General features: G+C 42.9%; 1 protein-coding gene across 1 annotated transcript in view; it reads right to left on the reverse strand.

Moving 5' to 3' along the window:
* Positions 1 to 14182, reverse strand: part of LOC126282077 (lipase 3-like) — a 191985-nt gene that overhangs the window by 59336 nt on the left and 118467 nt on the right. Inside the window, exon 4 of the mRNA XM_049981532.1 lies at positions 2287 to 2530. Within this exon, the coding sequence (XP_049837489.1) occupies positions 2287 to 2530 (244 nt within the window). The remainder of the gene's footprint in view (positions 1 to 2286; positions 2531 to 14182) is intronic.

The following is a 14182-nucleotide window of genomic DNA, read 5'->3' on the forward strand; positions in this document are numbered from 1 at the left end:
GAACTGTGAAATGTGTGGGAACCAACGCTCCAGGGAAAGCAGTGGTTTCATTGATGCCCTTTATGGCATACCCTGAGGCACTTCCGTGTCGATTGTGAGCAGCGGTGCATATGAAATGTTTTTCTCGGCCACCCATAAGAAAAACTTGATTTCAATGTCGGGTGTCGCGATTGTGCGCTCCATCGAAGAGGCGTCAACAAAAAAAAAAAAAAAAAAAGGGGGAGAAATGTGAGCAATAGGAGATGTGACCAGCTTGCTCTCATGTGACAAGTGCACAGTGGCTTAGGCAGAATTATAGTAAAAATTTGGTGCCAATGTTATGTCATTTACCCGCCTTATCGCACGTATGAACCTCTTGGCTGTGGCCTTTCGTAGCACTTGTAGACACCTTGCTGTTTGAAACGCCACCGATCCCACGAGCAACGTACCAGGGCGCCAGCCTTTTTCACCTTTACAGGGGAAGGTTCTAGAAACCACTGAGCCAAATTTCAAACTTATGTTTCGGAATGGAAGACAGGGGGTTTCGAAAAAGTGATCCTTTAATTTTGTTGCACAGATTAGATAACGAATCCTAATTCGTAAGATGGCTCTGAAAGGTGTGTGTACAAGCCACTCTACTCTCACTCGGATCTGTCTATATGCATGCGTAATAACGTTCGCAATCTGTAAAGAGCTTGCGTCGCCCGAAAGCCGAGTGACTTTGGAGGTAACGCACGGTGTTAACGAAAATTATGCGCAGTGCATCTGATACTACACTACTGACCATTGAGACTGCTACACCACGAAGATGACGTGCCACAAACGGGAAATTTAACCGACAGGAAGAAGATGCTGTGATATGCAAATGATTAGCATTTCAGAGAATTCACACAAGGTTGGCGCCGGTGGCGGCACCTAAAACATGCTGACATGAGAAAAGTTTCCAACCGATTTCTCATATACAAACAGCAGTTGGCCGGCATTGCTCGTGAAACGTTGTTGTGATGCCTCGTGTAAGGAGGAGAAATGCGTACCATCACGTTTCCGACTTTGATAAAGGTCGGATTGCAGCCTATCGCGATTGCTGTTTATCGTATCGCGACACTGCTACTCGCGTTGGTCGAGATCCAATGACGGTTAGCAGAATACGGAATCGGTGGGTTCAGGAGGGTAATACGGAACGCCGTGCTGGATCACAACGGCCTCGTATCACTAGCAGTCGAGATGACAGGCATGTTATCCGCATGGCTGTAACGGATCGTGCAGCCACGTCTCGATCCCTGAGTCAACAGATGGGGACGCTTGCAAGACAACAACCATATGCACGAACAGTTCGACGACGTTTGCAGCAGCATGGACTATGAGCCCGGAGACCGTGGCAGCGGTTACCATTGACACTGCATCACAGACAGGAGCGCCTGCGATGGTCTACTCAACGACGATCCTGGGTGCAAGAAATGGCAAAACGTAATTTTTTCGGATGAATCCAGGTTCTGTTTTATATCATCACGATTGTTGCATCCGTGTTTTGCGACATCGCGGTGAACGCGCATTGGAAGCGTGTATTCGTCATGGCCATACTGGGGTATCGTCTGGCGTGATGGTATTCGGTGCCATTTCAGATGTGTTACGACCCGTGGCTCCACTCTTCATTTGATACCTGCGAAACCCTACATTTCAGCAGGATAATGCACGACCTCATGTTGCAGGTCCTGTAAAGGCCTTTCTGGACACAGAAAATGTTCGACTGTGCCCTGACCAGCACATTCTCTAGATCTCTCACCAATTGGAAACGTCTGGTCAATGGTGGCCCAGCAACTGCCTTGTCACAATACGCCAGTCACTACTCTTGACGAACTGTGGTATCGTGTTGAAACTGCGTAGGTTACACGTCTCGGTCACGTCTTGTTCCCACTGACGGCACATTGAACAGTGGACGTTACATTTCAGATTTGTTACGACCCGTGGCTCTACCCTTCATTCGATCCCTGCGATGGTGCACTCAACGACGAACCTGGGTGCACGAATGGCAAAACGTAATTTTTGCGGATGAATCCAGGTTCCGTTTTACAGCATCATGATGGTCGCATCCGTGTTTGGCGACATCGCGGCGTACGCAGGATGTATGCACCCAAATTGCGTGAAAATGTAATCATATGTCAGTTCTAGTGTAATATATTTGTCTAATTAATACCCTTTTCTCATCTGCATTTCTTCTCGGTGTAGCGATTTTAGTGGCCAGTAGTGTAGTACGTTCTGAAGGCAGTGGCTGTGGCGCTGGTTGCGGCCAGGCGCGTGCGGACTCACCGTGAGGTCGCTGGCGGCCGGCGCGAAGTAGCGGATGGGGCTCTTGACCCGGCTCATGTAGGCGACGGGCGCCAGACTGAACATGGCCCGCACCTTGTCATTGTAGTCGGGGCGCTCCGAGCCCATCACGTAGAACATGGTGGTGCCCATGGAGTGGCCCACGTAGAACAGCTGCGGGCAGCCCGTCTCGCGCAGCACGTGCCCGATCACGGCAGGTACGTCGTACACGCCCATCTCGTGCCAGCTGCAACACAACGCCGGCTCACAGCGCCGAACTGTGCGCAGCCAAAAGCAGCCGCTGTGGCAGACTACCTCTCCCAGGGGTAGCGGTCTCCGCCACATGTTGTCGGCACCGGAAGCTCCCACCTAACTCTACCATCTCATATGTTTTCGATACGAAACAAAATGTGAAAAATGCATTTACTCAAGGATACACCTGTCTGAAGGGGACCCGCCAGGTTAACCGCGAGCGTTAATGGACTGCTTCCTGTACTCGAATCCGCCCGGCGGCTTAACGATGGAGGCCGTTGTCCCGGCCAACCTGGATGTGGTTTTTAGGCGGTTTTACACATCCCACTAGGTGAATACCGGGCTGGTCCCCACATTCCGCCTCAGTTACACGGCTCGCAGACATCTGAATACTTTCGCACTATTCTATGGATTACACTAGACACAGATGTTTGGGGTACACTAATTCCATCCCAGAGGGAGGGGGGGGGGGGAGGGTACGGGGTGGCAGCAGGAAGGACATCCGGCCACCCCTTAAATTAACCTTACCAAATCCGATTAACCATGCCGACCCTGAGTCATTGCCGGAAACAGGCACAAACAAAAGGAAGAAAGAAAGAAAGCATCTGTCTGAAGGGCTCACACAATGCCAAGGTATATACAATCCATAAATGTAAACAAACATCACTTTCAACACGAAGTTAATTTTTTTTAAACGGTACATGTGTGTTTTTGGTGGACCTGGAAAGTAGAGGTACTATTAGCAACAGCACACTTGTTTCCACTTTTCCAGACCTCATACCTTCTGAAAGACGTAGACTTTAAAGGATAGCAACGGCACCACACTTTCTGGCGTAATGCGCAGAGCAAACGTGGTCTACAGCATGCTTCACGACAGTACAGGCAACCCGCATTACGGCATCACACGATTATGGCGAAAACTGTGGTACTTCTTACAGCATTTGAAATCTATGTATTCCAGACTCTATAAGGTTTCGAGTGGTGAAACCAATTCGGCTATCACTAACTGCACCTCTAATTTTCACTTCACTGGAAAAAAACATACATGTGCCATTTAAAAATAAAAGTGGTTTGTTTACGTCTACTATTCCTGTCCATTGTGTGAGTCCTGACGTAGGTGCATACCTGACCAGTTACATTTTTCACATTTTCTTTCACTTCGAAAATACAATGATTGGAACTTTAATAGTGGCAACTATTTATTTACGTCTCGTACGAAATAGATATGTTTTTCAAAATTTTGCTGACCTTCAAAGTAGTCACCAGCATTGAGTATAACGCATTGCCAGCGATGCGGAAGTCGTAGGATACTCTTAGCAGTGCCAGTTGTGTTGACAGAGCGGCGCTGTTCATTTTTGGAACATTATTTAATTACCGAAGCCAGTCTGTTCACATTGTGCCATTGGTTTTCATGGTTGGCTGTTGGGGGTATTCCCGTGAGTAACAGCGAGTGTTCGAGTTGCCGAAAGTTTCGCTACCATCCGGTGGAGTTTAAGTGTATTTTGGTTATTTGAAGTCCAAGTGCACCAGCAGAATTTTGTGTCTTGTGGCCGTTAGCGTTCCAGTTACCTGCCCTGGCCGCTGACGTAAAATTCAGGCAGTGTCCTTTCCTCACCGTGTTGTCGCTGTCCAACTCGTGTCTATAGCTTTGACAGCTTATCCGTACTGGTTTGTGGGCGGCTACGCCTATTACGTTTTTGCATCGGAGTTCCATGTGTACTGGTCGGGTGGAAAGGAAGTCGTCTTGTCGGTGGGTCCGATGGTTGGGTTGCCGGCGGATCGGATATAGTTGGGCCGACTACCTGTCTCCCCTAAGCAAACGTTAATATTTCCAGTGACCACTGACTCCCGGAAACTTCTTAGCGCCGTTGGTTGTACTGCCTTTTCATATTCGTGTTTGATTGTGTATTTTAATGGCTAATAGCCGATGGTTTGAATTTGTATGCTTTTAGTTGGGTTTTAAATAATGGGCCTTCAGCTGTTTTAAAATTGACGGTTCCTTACTTGTCAAGTCTTGCATTGTTTGGGCCTTCATTCTCATTTAAAATATTTTTTTCCGATAAAGCTTTGGGACTTCTGCCTTTTGAAAATTCATTCTAGTTGTGTTTTTCAATCATGGGCTTTCAGCCGTCTTAAAATTAAAATTCCTTAGTTGCTAAGTCTTACATTGTTTCGGTCCTCAGCCTCATTTAAAATATTATTTAAGGATAAAGCCTTGCACTTGCTGTCTTTTGAAAATTTATTGCAGTTGTGTTTCAAATCATGGGCCTTCAGCCATTTTAAAAATTAAAGAGGCTGTGCCCTTAAGCCATAAGATTGTGTGCAATATTCAGTCGATATTTAAGGTCGGAAGTTTGCGCTGTAACGTTTGGACAACTAAATAAAGTTATATGTGTTCGAGTGTAACTGACAGCCCCTCATTTTTGGCCCCTTTCCACAATTCCAACTACCTGTTCTGTCCTGCGGATCTAACCAGGCGTTTCAGAACACAACCTACGACCAGCTTAGAGACAAAAGTGATGACACTTTCTGCAGGACATGACCATCACTTTGCAGGACAATGCTCAAACAAGTACAGTGCAAGCTGTTACCGATTTGTTAGACTGATAGGGCTGTTAAGTACTGTACCACCTACTGCACTCCCCTGACTTAAGCCCTCGTAAATTCAACTCGATTTCTAAACTGAGGGAAACACACAACGGCATTCGCTTCCGAACTGCTACAAACTCGTCGGGCAATAGACCGCGCCGCTCGAACTGTCAACACAACTGGCACTGCTAAGAGTATGCTACGACGTCCACATTCCTGGCAATGGGTTACACAATGCTGGTGATTACTTTGAAGGTCAGTAAAACTTTGAAACACGTATCTATTTTGTACGAGCTGTAAATAAATAGTTGCCACTATTAACGTTCCAACCCCCATATATATGGTGGCGTATTCATTAATACAAGACCGCTTCAGTTGCTGATATCTACTATTTTCAAGTCCACGATTGACTTCAGCCTTCACATACAGCCTGTCTTCAAGGGGATCTGAAACTACCAGTCTTAGATACAATATAATGGACCTAAAAATACTGTACGTAATAGCATGTAACAAACGACGCTTACATACGTACAAGATAGCAAAGTTAAAATATATATCTTGCACTGTGCTGTTGTGAATCAACGTGTCGCTTTTCTCAGACGACGTCTGAAAGCCACAGATCAAGGCATTAACAGAGAAGCGGTATTTCGTGACTGCAGAGAAGCATTTGATTAAAAAGTACCAAGCTTACACTTGTTATCGAATGTAAGATCTAATAGGGCATCAAACGACATGTTGCATAATACTTTCTTCTATAAATTTTCATTGCTATACTATGGGTCAAAGAAGATAATTGTAGTGACTTTAGCAACTTCTGTTTTATAGTATGACGTGCGTAGGGATGATTATTCGCCTAATTTCATGCTTTGGCTATGTATCCCACGGAGTATAAAATAGTTTTTCATTACAATTACCTCAGTATCGATCAGATTAATGTTCAAGCATGATCAGTATAGTGGTTCCTTGTCGACGACATACATGTGTATGGATTAGTCAGACACTTGCACTATAAGTTGCAATCCAACTCTAACTTGGTTACCAATAATTTGTAATGGCCTCAACGTCCTATAGCAGAAAATATTATTCGCTTAATATTTCGTCTGGACTATGAGTAATTGTTGTTCCACGTGTATTTTGACTTCCAACTTACACGTACGAAATTTACCCTAATTTTGTGTCCAGGAGACACGTACGTGTAAGTTGGAAGTCAAAATACACGTGGAACAACAATTACTCATAGTCCAGACGAAATATTAAGCGAATAATATTTTCTGCTATAGGACGTTGAGGCCATTAAAAATTATTGGTAACCAAGTTAGAGTTGGATTGCAACTTATAGTGCAAGTGTCTGACTAATCCATACACATGTATGTCGTCGACAAGGAACCACTATACTGATCATGCTTGAACATTAATCTGAAACGATACTGAGGTAATTGTAATGAAAAACTATTTTATACTCCGTGGGATACATAGCCAAAGCATGAAATTAACATATATTTAGTGAAAAATACTGTTATCTTGTAAAAGCACTGATGTAACGTAATTTCGGCAAAATTTTTATTATGTGCACAGATGCATCTGAAGATGGGAATGGAAGTCCCGAAATTGATCACGTAATGGAAAAAGTTATGAAACAGTCCTGCAGGCAAAGGCTATTTTATTTATAATTACTAATATATTCTTTGAATCATATAACAGGCAATGCACCTATAAGTATTAAACTGTCTAACTCTTTGAAAATATTAAAGATAACTGCAGTACCCCTATTCTGGCGTAACTGTAAACACGTCAGTCTAGAACGAGTACAATGCAAAGGCTGTTTTCCGTGACTGTGTCAAGTTGCGGACGCCGTTGCCTCTTAGATCACTGTTCAACGACTCCGCCGCATTCACGTAAGTTCCCAAGCTGCTTTGTTCCCCGGAAGACGGATGTCCTTGTAGATTACATGAAAGAGCTTGTTTCGAACATTATTAATGTAATGTTTTTCCCACATATCATCCTTCTCCCGTTATTCAGCAACAGTTTAAAAATACATAACCTTCTCATGACACCTGAAATAAATATTTTAGTGGGGAATAAGGAAACGTATGTAACTGGACCGTGGCACACTAGCATTCGAGCCGGCTTTACTGTGCCTGATCGTCCCGCCTTGACTTCTTTCTAAACAATGCCACTTTCACTTGAGACACCACACACAGGCCGCACTAAGCAAGCATATCAATCTATAAGTCTGTTTGGCTCCCTCTGTATTTCACAAATTGTACATTGATGTCGGCAGCTTTGCTTTACCGTCAAAAACACGCGAGGCAAGGGCTATCAGCCCATTACACTTTCTTGTGCCCTGCGATTTTCGGCCTACAACATGTGTGTTTTGTGCATTTGATTGTAGAAATGCAGGGAGATTAGCAACTTTGCAAGCTTAGCCACAACAAAAGATACAGGATGTATCAAAAAGCAATGACCAAACTTTCAGGGAACATTCTCCCCCCGGAGAGGAAGAAAATATATTATGCGAACATGGATCCGGAAACGCTTTATTTTTTTTTGTTGAAGCTCATTTTCTGCTTCCCTTCATGATGACATAAACAGAACGTAGCAGCATTACATGAAACGTTTTCTGAGATAAAACATTCAGCGTACCTTCTCGGTAACACCTTCCTAAGTGAATTTTTTTGAATGCCGTCCGTTAGAAGGGATACATGCATCAACCCGCTGTCGCATTGAATCCCTGATCCACTGATGTATCGCGGGGGAATTGTGTATTGTTTCACAGCCTTTCACAATACAGAGAAGAAGATTCTGTATCTCTCGTACAATGGTTCTGTACACAATAACTTTCAAATACCGTCACAAATAAAAGTCTAGTGGATTTAGGTCCGAAGAGCATTGAGGCCATCGAATACTTCCAGCTCTACGTATCCATCTGTCACAGAATCTGTTATTTGGAAGCCTACGAATGTTAACAATGTACTGAGGAGGAGCTCCACCGTGCATAAGTACGTCCTTTGTCGCACTCGTAAACGCACATGTTCTAGCAGAACAGGTGCAATGTACTCTAAGGAAGCATAGTAAATGTCTCTGTTTAACCTGGGTGGGAGAAATAAGACTATAACAAACAGCCACCATCAGTGGCGGCCAAAACGTTGACAGAAAATTTTGTTGATAACCTCATTCTCCAGGGATACATCAGCACATCAGGGATTCACTGCACGTATCCCAGCTAACGGAAGGCGTTCAAAACACATCACTTAGGAAAGTGTTTCATACAGTAACGAAGAAGATATTTCGAAAATATCATGTAAGAGGTAGTTTCACGTAATGCTGGTAAGTTCCGTTTCTGTGTGTTTTCCCATCATTGACGTCATCTTGAAGAGTAGTAGAAAATGAGTTATAAGATGGAAACAAAGCTCTAGTAAAACGGACTAACTACATCGAAGAAACACGTGAAACGAAACACACAAAATAGCCCCTATTTATAATTTAAGACAAAAAAATCAACGTACAATGACGGAATTATCCGAATCAGGCGGAAATCTATAAATATTATGTACATGTACGTGTACAGACAAGCAAATGATTACAATTTCAGAAAAATTGTATGATTTATTTAAGAGAAAGAGTCTCACAAATAAAGCAAGTCAATAACACTTTGATCCACCTCTGGCCGATAAGCAAGCGGTTAATCGACTTAGCATTCATTGATATAGTTGCTGGACATTCTCCTGAGGGACATAATGCCAGATTTTGTCCAATTGGCAAGTTAGATCCTCAAAATGGCGAGATTGTTGGAGGAGCCTGTTCATAATGCTGGAGTTTGTCAAGTACAAAGAAAAGCAAAAGAAAAAAGCTTTCGCCGTCTGCGGGTGGGCATTATCTTGGTGAAATGTAAGCCCAGGCTGGCTTGTAGTGAAGGGAAAAAAAGAAAAAAACGGGGCGTGCCGCTGTGCTGAAGGGTGCATTGGATGACAACTTAAGGACTCATGCGGTGGAAAGAAATTTCAGCCACGACCATCACTCCTGGTTGTTGGGCTGGTACCCCAGTGCTGTCTGAGATGTCTCCAGACGCCTCTTCGGCCTACAACTCATTGACTGGAGTAGAATTGTCTCCAGTGATGAGTCCCGCCCTGAACTGAGCCCCGACGACCTTCCAAGACGTGTTTGGGGACGTGGGATACCAGCCTGACTGTCGCCTGCAATACAGTCCACCAGCCACGAGTGATGATCTGGGCTGCCATTTCTTTTCGTAGCAGGACGGCTTTCGTAGTCATCCGCCGAATTATTACAGCGCACCCATACATCGACGATATTCTACGTTTTGTTACCCTTCATGGCAAGCCCTTCTGGCCTTACATTTCAGAAAAAGTCCGATCCAAGGTCACGCGCGTTCGGACTTGTATATAAGCGAGCGAGCGCCACGCAGCGGCTATGTCGCGCTGCTGCTGCTGCACAGGCAACTGCATTGAACGCTGCCAAGATGCCGTACAGAAGATATCGCCGCCGTTCTAAACAAACAGTCTACAAGACCATCGAGAACATCGAGTTTGCTACAACAGCTGGAGACAAGAAGAATCGTATTCCAGTTAAGTCTGTCGCTGCTCAAGCCTTGCTGGATGGTCCTGCTGTTTTCTGTAGTTGCAGACTGAACTTTAGTTTAGATGTAAATGAGTCATTTGGTCATGGCAACACATGGTTTACTGTAGCCATTGTTCGAGGAGGTACAGGAGTACCTAATGTTCCAGGACTTGAAAGTTTTGTTGACAGAGACATTATTGCTTTTCGCACGCCGCCAGCAGAGAACGTTTGAAGCATTATGGACAGGGCCCATCAGTCATCTCGAGATTTTGACGATTTATCACGCCGCTTGGACAGAATTCGGCACGATAACTGCTTGCAAAATTTCTGCTTCACATGTTAATCATCGTAATGTAATGCTGGCAGCTAACATTTCGTTTACAAGGAAGGAATAGTCACAGTGGGAATATCATCTTTAAAAACACGAACTATTTATATAATTGAAAATCAGTACGATAAAACTGAGTGAGCGTTATTGTGGAAGACTAACGAGACAAAAATGCTATTCTGTGGCCACCTGGGCCACGTAGTCATATGCTTAAAACTAGATTTTCATTATGTCTTAGTATACTTTTGGATTAATATTCACTCTTGTTCAGTACACAGGGTTTTTGTCTCCTCCATAAATGCCTATTGCTTCTGGAGAGTGGTTAGACATTCTTGGTATAACTGCTTTTAGTTCAAAATTGCTCGTTTAATATTTGGTTTGGGTATGATTACTGTAAGTTCATCACTAAGAAAAGGACGGTGCATATAAATAAAGAAATGATTGATAAAATAAACCATGTAATAGTGCCCTAAGCTAAAAGCAGTGACTTTCCGTGTTATTTTAAGATAAAATATGCAGTACCTTGACAGTTAATTCATCATCACTACAATTATGTCATTACTGTCTTTTTCATTTTTATGCCACGAATATCTGGAGGATAAAGGAATCTCTCTTAACAGCTTTTTGTTTCCCAAGTATTTATAAAACTTTAGGCAGTTCAAGTATTTGGGTCCATAGTGATTTTGCAAAGAAAGACACGTTCTGTGTTAGCATTATAACTACTGGTAAATTTTCAACAGTTCAGAATACCAGAGAACACTAGATGACTAATTGAAACATACACGCCGCAAATCAGTTGTTGATTGATTTTGTTTCCTCTGATAGTCCTTCAAAAGTTTTATGAAATTACAAAACTGACCGAAGCACAATGTACCAGTAACAGTTAAATTTGTCTGTTCATTGACATACGTGATACAGCTTTCAACATCTTCCCAAATAGGAATTCGTGAGATCTGCAGCCACTTGAATGGCCTGAGCTTTTGAACTAAACACAACTGTCATCTCTTTGCCAAAACTGTCACATTCCTGTAAGTAAGCTTCTTCCCTTTCATTTGTAAGTACTGCCTTTATTTTTAAGGACATATAATTATGTTCGTAACTTCCCTTGAGAATTTCTAAAATACTTTCTAAAACAGAAATAGATTCAGATACAGAATAAAATTATTTCTCCAAGTTCGGAACATTATTGTTGAAAACTGACGTCACTGTGTGAACAAACTACAACCTAGCTATATTTAGTAAAAAAAAAAAAAAAAAAGGTGCTTGAGTAGGAAAAGTAAGATTTAAATGATGGAAACATATCAATCAACCTTTCATTACAGGGAAATTGACATAACCATTTAGTTTTTGTATGGTGTAACAACTGATAGTGTCTAACTCCCGCAGAATCACAAAGTTTTTTCAGCTCCTCTGCATGTACAGTATAAATGGAAAAGTAGGTGAATATTTTGAAAACATTTCAGTCAATGTCAGTGTTCAACCTGGAATCAAAAAACCATGTTGCCCACAGGTACTTTCCTACATACTCTGAATTCAATAACTTTTTATGTGGCTGAACACTTTGTTACCAGCAGCTTTTCCGATTCCACTGAAATAAGTGCTAGTATTGTCACCAGCATAAGGTACAGGTTTATTTACTGTACCAAGCGTTTGTAATGTATCCTTTATATATGCGGCTGTTGTGTCTCATTATTAATTAATCCTGCATTTCATCTCAGTCACTTTCATATTGAACCCATGTACTTTGCTTTTAAAGTATTGCATTAGAATATGGAACACTTTCATAGTGCCATGGTTGCTTCTATGTCTCTATTGAGTGTGGTGATAAAATAAATGTAACAGTAGCTTCAGCTTTGGTGTGAGTACACGAAACTTGCTTAGCAATAGTACAGTTTTTGTACAGAACTGTGTGTAATTTACTTGTGCAGCCGATTGACTTAAAGCTATAATAGTGACAAACTTGATGAAAAGCCAGATAATTTTCAGCTGGATATACTAAACCATTCTCTTTGCTTTGATATGGAACTTTGAAAGTTGAGCTTGTACTCTGCAAATGTATCTTGTGTTTAGAGTTGCTTTCAAGTGCGTCTATAGCCAATGAACTTCAAAATAACGCGAGGTTATTAAACTTTGTAATAATAAATACCCATTTGGATTAATATGGACCAATTTCATCCCTTATGATACTTACATGACTTACCTCTATTAGCAATTGTTCTGATTCTTCCAGCAGGATAAATCGAATACACCTCGTGTTCATTTCTTCCTCTTTTGAATGATTTGTATTTCCCCATAAGCACATCATTAAACACTGACTCTTTTTGGCAATCTGTATTTAAGTTTATAACTTAACTTAATACGAAAGACGCATCACTGTATCAAATAAACAACAAAACCTCAACCTCTATCTTCAAGCTTAGCAGAAGCTATACCAAAGAACATAATGTGGAAAACAGAACATACCGGTTGAATACAGGATAAACAACTTCCTAATAATGTCGCCTATGACACAAAAATAAACTTACAAAATTAAACCGACATTTTTTCAAAATTAGTACAGTTGCATTTATTTACGATTAATTACAGCGGTTAGTTATAGAGGATGTACAGAAACCATATGTTTGGGCTATGGGTTGTTGTAACTCTATGTACATTCTGAGTCAAGCATAAGAGAATTACTGTAACGTCATCTTGCGTCCCAGAGGCTTGACGAGTTTTCTGTTATGTTGTATTGGAATTCATGTAAGGTAGTGTTTCGAAATTTTTTTCTATGTTCACAGGTGGATCTGAAGGTGGAAGTCCCCCCCCTCCACCAACCCCCTCCCTCCCCCCCCCCCCCTAAAAAATAATTATGAAAACGTCCTGCAGCCAAGGACTATTTAATTTTTAATTATTGATCATATACGGCTGCGTTCCCAATATGCGTTACGATGGATAGTAAAAAAAAAAAAAAGTATGTTATGTTCTAACTTGGTGAACAATGGTTTAAATTGCAGTAGTTTAAAAGAAAAACGACTTTTGCATGTTCCACACTAACTTTTACATGTAATATTTCAGGACAACTCCCCTGTAAATGAAGCGAAATGTGTCTGAGAGCACAGATAAAAAAAGAAAAAAAGAGTAAATTGTAGCGCGCAATAGGCATTTTTTGTTTTAAACTACTGGAATTGATATACAGCTGTCGCGAAAATGGCGACAACTAGAAGTAATGGTTTAACTTTACGTGGTAAACCGTAATGAGAGAATTATGAGCTGGTTTTCAGGAATTTAGCACAGAGTGCAGTTTCATAATTACTGAGTGGAGGTGAGACAAGTATTTATTCTTTGACTTATCGTTTGCGGTTCTTTGGTTCTGTTTTTTTAGAGACGCACGTAGCGGCGGAACATTTCATTGCCGTGAGATGATTATTACACTGGTAAATTAATTTTACCACGAGATTTATCATTATCGCCTTATTACAGTGGTTCACACGAGTGAAAATACACTCCTGGAAATGGAAAAAGGAACACATTGACACCGGTGTGTCAGACCCACCATACTTGCTCCGGACACTGCGAGAGGGCTGTACAAGCAATGATCACACGCACGGCACAGCGGACACACCAGGAACCGCGGTGCTGGCCGTCGAATGGCGCTAGCTGCGCAGCATTTGTGCACCGCCGCCGTCAGTATCAGCCAGTTTGCCGTGGCATACGGAGCTCCATCGCAGTCTTTAACACTGGTAGCATGCCGCGACAGCGTGGACGTGAACCGTATGTGCAGTTGAAGGACTTTGAGCGAGGGCGTATAGTGGACATGCGGGAGGCCGGGTGGACGTACCGCCGAATTGCTCAACACGTGGGCCGTGAGGTCTCCACAGTACATCGATGTTGTCGCCAGTGGTCGGCGGAAGGTGCACGTGCCCGTCGACCTGGGACCGGACCGCAGCGACGCACGGATGCACGCCAAGACCATAGGATCCTACGCAGTGCCGTAGGGGACCGCACCGCCACTTCCCAGCAAATTAGGGACACTGTTGCTCCTGGGGTATCGGCGAGGACCATTCGCAACCGTCTCCATGAAGCTGGGCTACGGTCCCGCACACCGTTAGGCCGTCTTCCGCTCACGCCCCAACATCGTGCAGCCCGCCTCCAGTGGTGTCGCGACAGGCGTGA

Source organism: Schistocerca gregaria, chromosome 7, assembly GCF_023897955.1.
Source record: "Schistocerca gregaria isolate iqSchGreg1 chromosome 7, iqSchGreg1.2, whole genome shotgun sequence".
NCBI classification, from domain to species: Eukaryota; Metazoa; Arthropoda; class Insecta; order Orthoptera; family Acrididae; genus Schistocerca; species Schistocerca gregaria.